This window comes from Sminthopsis crassicaudata, chromosome 2, assembly GCF_048593235.1.
Source record: "Sminthopsis crassicaudata isolate SCR6 chromosome 2, ASM4859323v1, whole genome shotgun sequence".
In the NCBI taxonomy this organism is placed as follows: Eukaryota; Metazoa; Chordata; class Mammalia; order Dasyuromorphia; family Dasyuridae; genus Sminthopsis; species Sminthopsis crassicaudata.
Window position 1 is genome coordinate 142,760,780 of NC_133618.1, and position 9,059 is coordinate 142,769,838.

General features: G+C 47.4%; 1 protein-coding gene across 2 annotated transcripts in view; it reads left to right on the forward strand.

Moving 5' to 3' along the window:
- The window catches only part of BMP1 (bone morphogenetic protein 1), a 56,308-nt gene extending 48,069 nt beyond the window's left edge, over positions 1–8,239 (forward strand). For both annotated transcript variants that reach the window (XR_012486038.1, XM_074287489.1), the window contains exons 16-20: positions 1–87; positions 1,715–1,842; positions 2,219–2,432; positions 3,512–3,762; positions 7,429–8,239. The exon at positions 1–87 is cut by the window's left edge. Coding sequence is in view for 1 of the 2 variants with exons in the window: in XM_074287489.1 (XP_074143590.1) it covers positions 1–87; positions 1,715–1,842; positions 2,219–2,432; positions 3,512–3,762; positions 7,429–7,563 (815 nt within the window). In the remaining variant the exon portion in view is untranslated. The remainder of the gene's footprint in view (positions 88–1,714; positions 1,843–2,218; positions 2,433–3,511; positions 3,763–7,428) is intronic.
- Positions 8,240–9,059: the final 820 nt, after the last annotated feature.

Below are 9,059 nucleotides of genomic sequence, written 5' to 3' on the forward strand. Positions count from 1 at the left end.
AGGACTGCGTCAACACCTTCGGCAGCTACGAGTGCCAGTGCCGCAGCGGCTTCGTCCTCCATGACAACAAGCACGACTGCAAGGAAGGTGAGGCCCCCGCGACAGTCGTCCTGGTCGAGGCCGGTAGTGTCCAAACCCAGCTTCAGGCGCCAGCTGGGCGACCCCGCTGCCTCAGTTTTCCCATCTGTAAGATGGAGAGTGTATAGGACCTCCCTCTCAGGATGTGGTGGGGATCGAAGGCTTTTAGCGCAGTGCCTTGTACCCACTGGGCACTGGATGCTTGTTCTTGTCCTTCCCATGGTCCCAATAGGAAAACTTCATTCCCTTGGATTTAACTAATTCAGTTTTGGCTGGAACCTTTAGCATTCCCACACGGTCAGAGGCAAAGTTTATCTCTACCATGTGGGAAGATTAGACTTGCTAACCCAGTTAATGGCAACAAACTACTAGTGAAGACCAGCCCACTTTCCAGTACCCTCATGCACTCTGAAAATACCCATTTCCCGCTTCCATCTGACAGATCAGCTACAAACCAATGAATCATTAAGGATTTATTGAAATACAGTCCTTGAGAAATCCTAAAATCTACGTGCAACCCTGTGTAAACTAATGTAAACCATGTAAAACCACCATACACTGACAGTGTCTAAGAACAATAAGCCTGATGCCTCATCCCACCATCTTGGTGATTCTGAGCTCACTTTTGTACTGTCATCTGTCATTGAAGATCAGAACCAGCATTTCTAAATAGCATCTTAAGTTTTTCAAAGCTTTATACACACACACACACACACACACATCCTCATTTAATCCTCACAGCCTTATGAGATAGATGCCATTATTTTATTGTAACTTTTTACTGACAGAACACATGCATGGGTAATTTTTTACAAGATTATCCCTTGCACTCACTTCTGTTTCAATTTTTCCCTTCCCTCCCGTACTTCCTCCCCTAGATGGCAGGCCGTCTTATACATGTTAAATATGTTATAGTATATCCCAGATACAATATATGTGTGCAGAACCGAACAGTTCTCTTGTTGCACAAGAAGAATTGAATTCAGAAGGTAAAAACAACCTGGGAAGAAAAACAAAAATGCAAGTAACCCACACTCATTTCCCAGTGTTCTTTTTCTGGGTGTAGCTGCTTCTGTCCATCATTGATCAATTGGAACTGAATTGGATCTTCCCTTTGTCGAAGATTTCCACTTCCATCAGAATACATCCTCATACAGCATTGTTGAAATGTGTAATGATCTCCTGGTTCTGCTCATTTCACTCAGCAGATAGATGCCATGATTAATCCCCATTTCACACATGAAAAATTGAGTTCAAGAGATAGTAAGTGATTTGTCCAGAGTCACAGAAAGGACTTTGAACTCCTCATCCACCTGTCCTTTTCTCTCTTCCTGGTCTGTAAGACTTGTTATTGGCAAGACCTGGGCAACTGTGTATGGCATTTGTCATCTTTTGGTAGGTTTAACGCACATCCCTCAGAACTCACTTAGGTTCTTTTAATTACTGACCCTGTAGTTCAGGTCACCATCGACACAAAGTGCCTGACTAATGGCGAGTAGGACCAATCAGCTCAGCTTTCCCCCAGATGGCAGGGAATGTAGCCCACCAAACCCCATTTTCACACAGACTCTTTCCCAGGGATGACAGGAGAATGAAGTTTTTGTACTTGCTGATCTTTTCCCCCACTTCCCCACAGCTGGCTGTGACCACAAGGTTACATCCACCAGTGGCACCATCACCAGCCCCAACTGGCCTGATAAGTACCCAAGCAAAAAGGAGTGTACCTGGGCTATTTCTAGCACAGCTGGGCACCGTGTCAAACTGGTGAGATGCCACACATATACATGTGTTCTCCTTCCCTTGACCTCCTTTGGCCAAGATTCCCCATCGTCCACCTTCTGGAATAAATCACAGGATGGCGGGTGGCTGGCACCGTGAGCATAACCATAGAGAGGAGCAGTGCCCAGCCCTAGTAATATAGAACCTGACCCGGAAGCAGAGCATGAGCACCTGCAGCCCTGAGAATGTTAACTGTCTCCTCTCCTCCAATCCTGAAGCTTTCACTGACTGCCATTCTTTCTTGCTTCCCCCCTGTAGCAACCCCTTCCCCACTAGCCAGTCTGTGGGCGTTTTATGCTGGGTTGTCCTTATTTGGTGGCTAAAAGGGGCTTATGTCCTCTCCTCCTCCTCCCTTCTCCAGACCTTCTCAGAGTTGGACATTGAGTCCCAGCCAGAATGTACCTATGACCACCTGGAGGTTTATGATGGCCGTGATGCTAAAGCCCCTGTACTGGGTCGCTTCTGCGGAAGCAAGAAGCCTGAGCCTGTCCTGGCCACTGGAAATCGCATGTTTCTGCGCTTCTTCTCTGACAACTCTGTCCAGAGAAAGGGTTTCCAAGCTTCCCATTCCACAGGTGGGGCCAGGGACTTGGTTGGGAGAGGGTGGGGCCTGGGCTCAGCAAATTCATCCATCCATCCACTTAGATACTAAGAGATGCAAAAAAAGTAACAAGGGCTCTGACTTCTAATCTAATCACACAATCTACTCACAATCTAATCAGGAAGCCAATCTGCACATAAGAATGAATGTATCCATCACCAAATTAGTGCTAGAATCAGTGTTTCTCTAGGTTTCTACAAGGGCTCCCTGGGTCAGAATGATCCTGGGAGGAAGTCAGGCTATTAAGTCTTGAAGGATCATGAGACTTTGGGGAAAAACACAGGCTCCACACTGTGCACAAAAAAGTGAGGGATTCCCACGCTAGCCTTGCTGGGGACCATTGCGTCTAGATGGAGACATCACACATCTAACAATGCCTTTGGTATAAGCAGTAAGCACAATGAGAATTCAGAGGGGGACGCCATTGGTCTCTGGGGGCTAGGACGTCAAGGAAGGCTTCATGGAGGAAAGCAGACTGCCAGAGATGAAGGGTGCTGGCCTTGAGGCTCCTCAGTCCAGGGGCCAGAAGGGTATTGCTGCCAGCCAGTCAGTCATGTGGAGGCAGCCTGTTCGAGGTGATGCTTGTTGGGATGCTTACTGGTTGTTCGATGTTAACCTTTGGCAAAGGCCTAAAATGACAACTGAGCTCTCCCCCCTCTTCCCTTTGCAGTTTTGGCCCTTCTCCTCCATCTCCCTTCCTGTGGCTTAGTCATGTCCCTGCTTTCATCCTTTCACTCCCTCCACATCAGCAGCCTCTTGGCTCCTGAGTGTGCACAAGGGGAAACTGCAATAAGCAGTAAAGTATGTGTGAGGGACAGAGAGACAGAAACACAGATAGGCAGACAGACACAGAGAAACACAGAGAAAGAGATAAGCAGAGAAATAGGCAGACAGAGAGAGATGGAGAGGGACAGACACACGGAGACAGAGGGACAGACAGAGGAAGGGGATGGAGAGGAGGAGGGGGGAGGACAAGGGGTGTTACTGGCAGCTCCCTCTCTTGCTTACCTTCCCACCTCACCACTGACATGTGTCTCCCCCTCCTATGTACAGAGTGCGGGGGCCATGTGCGAGCAGAAGTGAAGACCAAGGACCTCTACTCCCATGCCCAGTTTGGGGACAACAACTACCCTGGAGGATCAGACTGTGAGTGGGTCATTGTGGCGGAGGAGGGCTACGGTGTGGAGTTGGTATTTCAGACCTTCGAGGTGGAAGAGGAGGCTGACTGTGGCTATGATTACATGGAACTCTTTGACGGCTATGACAGCACAGCACCCAGGCTTGGGCGTTACTGTGGCTCTGGGGTGAGTTCTTCCCCTCAACAAGGTGGATTATAATGGGGGAGTTGTCTTAGGCCCTTGAAATGGGGTCTGGAGTCGGGGCAGGGAAGGCCTGACTGGGTCGAGAATTTGTGGATGATTTAGAGGTAGGCTGAGATATTTGGCTTAGTTATGTTAGGCTCTCAGAAGACCCAGAAAAACCAGTCAGTTTGGGGCTAAATCATAATCCACTCCCTTGTTTGTATTGGGCCTGTCCTGAGGTGGTCTGACTCTGTGGAGCCGCTAAGAAAGGAGGAGCTCTGTTTGCCCTTTGGGGTCAGTTCCCTGTCTTTACTACCAAAGTAGTTTTAGGGGACATTTTAGCATGGAGTCAGGGCTGGAAAGAAATCAGAGGCAACATGTCTATGTTAGTTCGTGTGAATCTAGTATGGAATCTAGTAAGAACTCATCCTATATTCTATGTCCCCTTTTGTCAATATAGAAATTCCCACCTTCTCATCAGTCCAAGCTACCCCCATAGTACTTTAAAGGCCCTAAAAATATATGTCCTAGAGGTGAGATCAAAGCCCAAAGTTCATGTTTTCTCTTTTCTCCTTTTAAAAGTTCTTTTCTACATAATCTCTCATCCTTTCCTCCAATGAAATTATTTCAACACCTTTCTCCTAAGCTCCCACCTCTTCCATTCTCACACAAAACAACACACACATGTACACACTGCTGTCTTGTTCCTCAGGGTCACTCTTTGGGGACAGCCTGGATGCTTCGGGATGAGTTAAACTCCAATGACGCGGCAGCAGCTGCTAGACTATTAGCTTTACTCAGGCTCTTATGGAAGCAGAGCTTTATTCAGCTTTTGTGTAAATGGCAGGGATGGGGAAAGGGAAGCAGGGAGAGAGAGATGGGGGTAGGAGGAGTTGGAGGAAGGTCCAGAGGTCACACACCCCATTTTTTCCTGGCGCTCCTCTCTCAGCCTGGACTACCTGGCCTGATCTCCCCTGGCTACAAAGCTTTTCTTCTCATCTCCTTATGCCCCACAGCTTCTCAGTGCCAGCACCTCTTGGTGAAGAATAATAAGATCTTTAGTCATCTGCCCCCAGCAGCCTTCCGTTTTTCCATTTCCTTCCTCACCTTGGACAGTAGAAGATGTGGAATGAGGGAAATTAATGTGTAGTTTCAGGGTGTGCCAGTTCCAAACATTAGTCTGGTTATTTACCAAGATCCCTAGAAGCCTAGGATTCTTCCCATCAGGTGAGAAAGTCCTCCGCATGTCACCATGCAGGTGTATAACTGCAAGGACAGTCTGGGATTGAAGTGGAATCCTTGGGGTTCTGTGGGGTCACAGGAAAGAACAACCTGGCTGTCCAGTGAGCAGCAACCTGGTCAGCATCAAGGCTGGTTTATGGATATCATCCCACGTTAACAGAGTATTAGTTAATTAGCATTTATTAAACAACTACTATATGTCAGGTATTACACCAAGTGCTGGGAGAACAAAAAAGGCTAAAAAAAAATTTGCAAAAGCAGTGCCTGCCCTCAAGTAGTTTATATGTTAATGAGGAATCCAGCATAAATATGTACATATATGATACACAGAGAAGAAGAAAGGTAACTTGGGAGGGAAAGACTCTAGTGATGGAGGGAACTAGGAAGATGAGCTGACTCTAAGAAGCAGCAAGGGATGGGAAGAGACAGAGTTGAGAAGAGAGAGCATTCCAGGAATGGGAGACAGAAGATGAAATATCATGTACAAGCAATAGGCAAGTGGGCAAACATTCCTGGGCCTACAGGGAAGAGATGGGCAGAAGAATCTTAAATGCCCAACAGAAAACTTTATATTTGATCCCAGCTAATAGGGAGCCACCAGAGTAAGAGTTGGTCGGTCTTTAGGAAAATCCCTGGCAGCTTTGTAGAGGATGGTTCCAGTAGTAAGAAATTTGAGGCAGGAAGGTGGGAAGTAATGAGAGAGCCTGAACTAGGTTAGTGGTGTTTAGAGTGGAGAAGAGAAATCTATTAAGAGTATTTAGCAGTGGATTGGATATGTGGGGTGAGATGCTCTTAGCAGTAGTAAAGTGGTGATAATCCTTGCTTTGTCCCAAAATGAAAAGCAACTAATAATAGATGTTCCAAAGGGAAAGAGGAGGTCTGTTTTGGACGTGTTGAGTCTGAGATGCCCATGGGCCATCTGGTTCAAATGCCCAACAGGGCATTTTGGAGAAGTGGGTTGAAGTTCAGAAGAGAGATTACCCCTTGGATATATAGATCTGAGAAAAATCTGCATAGAGATAACTGAAGCCATGGGAGCTGATGAGATCACCAAAGGAGAAAAAAAAGAGAGAAAAGGGAAGAAAGCAGAGACCATTCCTTCCTCAAAAGGCATTGAATCATCAGATGTTATGATAAAAAAAAACAACAACAACAACAACAAAAAAAAAAAAAAAACCTTAGTTCAGTCTAGGGGCAACTTTGCCTCCATCCTCTGTTTTTCTCCAGCCTCATTCCCATCTCTGAAATCCAAGAGAATATTGTTCTCTTCACCTAACAGTTGTGTTCCAAGGCACAACTGGATGAAAAATAATTTCAAAAATAATAATGGGAAGCAGTGTAGTACAATTATAAAGACCTGGTCCTAGAATGTGGAAAGCTTGGGCTCCAGGCCTACCTTTGATTACTAGTTATATGACCCTGGCAAGTCATTTAACTTGATATATAATCGACAACTTTCTAAAACAAAAAAGTTGCTAATCTACATTGGTGATGGTGATGGTGAATTTCCTTTTTAATCATTTACTACACCAATGAAATCTCAAGTTTAAAAGTTTAAAAAAGAATGCCATTTTGAATGTACAATCTCACTTGTTTTTTTTACAGACAATCTGGAGAGTTAAGGAAGAGAGATATTATTAGCTCTGTTTAGCAAAAAGAAAACCTTAGTAAAGATGACTTGTCCAAACCCATCCACCTAGTGATTAGCTGTGCCAGATCCTGACTTGAGAGCTATGGGTCATCCTCCTAAATCTCATCTTCCCAACTGGATTTCTTCAAATTCTTATTGCACAAGTCTCTCCTACCCTGATAAGACCAATAAATCCAGGGGAAATATATGTGGGATGGGGGGAGAGAGGGCTTGACATTAAACAACCCACATGAAATTTCAAAGCTGAAAGCATTCTTTGAGAGTCCCACTCCTTCAGTTCATAGATGAGGAAAACAAGGGCTAGAGAGGTACTTCCGTGTTCAGTCACAGAGGAGATACAAGACTATAACTCCTGCTGCTAGGAATCCAGTGTTTTTTGGTGGGGCACAAGAAGTTGTCTTTTGCTCCTATCAGACTTAAAGTTAGGGACTGGAGCAGATAAAGGGCACCGGACTGCCCTGTTCACACCTCCTTCAGTACCTAGCTGTACGACAAGCAGTAAGCCGCCTCGTTTTTCTTTATTGGTAAGGGAGACCTGTTTGAATCCTGCCCAAGCCTGGGGTTACTTAGTGACTCTGAACAAGATATTTAACATTTCTAAGACTCAGTTTCTAACTTGTAAAATGAAAGGGATAACTCAGACCCTCTCCAATTCTAAATGCAAGCTCCTAGGACGCTGCTCTCTCAGGGGGGACCCAGGGTGTCCCTGAGGAGGCGGCCTGGGAAAAAAGAGTATCCCCAGCCCTCACCCCTGCCTGGCCCTTGCCTTCCCACAGCCCCCAGAGGAAGTGTACTCGGCTGGAGATTCGGTCCTGGTGAGATTCCACTCTGACGACACCATCAACAAAAAGGGCTTCCATCTTCGCTACACCAGCACCAAGTTCCAGGACACCCTTCACAGCAGGAAATGAGCAGGAAGTGACCTCTCCCTTCATCCCCAGCGGGAAGAGGAAGGCCTCCTTCCCTCGGACACCAGCTCCCCTCCTCCCCACTGATTGTCTTACATGGTTGGACAAGGGGACAGAGGGAGGCCGTTCCCTTTCCTCTCTTGAGCCACAGTCTCCAGCTTGGATCCCAGTTGAGTCTTTGGCGGTAGGGGAACCGGACTTCTCAAAATGCCTTTCCCCACTGCTCTTCTCTCCTGTCCTGTACCTGCCTGTGGCCGAGCAGCGAAGGTCCAGGAGATGAAGGTTTCATGGAGACATTTGAGGACACCAGAGTTCTCCACAGGCAGCACCCCCTCCCCACGTCTTCCTCTCCACCGTATCTGGAAGAGGTTTGCTTGGAGAGGAAGACTCCCCCATCTTTCTTGTCCCTCTCACTCCAAATTATATTCTGTATAGTCAGTGGCAAAAACCTCATTGTAATGTCCCAGCAAACCCAGCCGTCCTCCTTTGCCCTCCCCCACTGAATTTTGGTGTTATTCTTGAGCTCTGGTTTCAGAGTGCGCCTGTCCAAGGGGCAGGGATGAGGGAGGGGATGGGGGATGGGAGGATGGGGCTGTGTAGGGGCCTCTCTTTTCCCTGGGGCAGTGAGGTCAGCCATCTGGGAATACCCCCAGCCAATAAATTGAAAGTGTTACAACCAGCAGATTCACTAACCTCGCCAGATGTGCCTCCCCGGCACACGCATGCTTTGGGGGGGGGGGGCGGGCTATGCTGATTCCAGATGTGTGGGCTTGCTGTGTGTCTGGTGCTGCATGGGAGGGGGCCAGGACACCTGGTTTTCCTGGCTAGTATGTTTTCTTTGCTCTCGGGCCCCTGGGGCTGTTGTTTCAAACACAGCAGCACAAGAGCACACACCCGTTGATCACAACATAGACACCTAACCAGGGCATACAAGATGCACCCTCGTGCAAAATACCTACCCAGAAGGACGCCACAACCTGCATCCACAGACACCCTGCCCCTACCTCGTTGGGCCACTGACAATAAGAATATATCCCTAGGAGATCGAGAGTTGAGGGGGTGTTGTTAAAGAATGGGGGGGGGGGAGAGGGAGTTTCCTTGTCTGTCTGGGTTTTTCCATCCCTGAGTATGGTGTGTGTGTGTGTGTGTGTGTGTGTGTGTGTGTGTGTGTGTGAGAGAGAGAGAGAGACAGACAGACAGACAGACAGACAGAGACTGAACAGAGAGAGAGAGAGAGACAGACAGACAGACAGAGAGAGAGAGAGGGGGGGGGGGTGGGAGGAAGGGAGAGAGGGAGAAAGGGAGAGGTGAGGGGGAGGAATGTGGGTTAGATTTCTAATCTTGAGAATCCAAATCCAGGCAAGAAAAAGCCTGGATTGAGCTTGAAAGACAACTTTAGGGTTGTTACACAATTCAACACCTCCCCCCAAAAAAAACAACCCAGCAACCTCTTTTCCCAGTATTTTCCCATCAATCCCCAGGCTCCGAGTCTTGGAGGC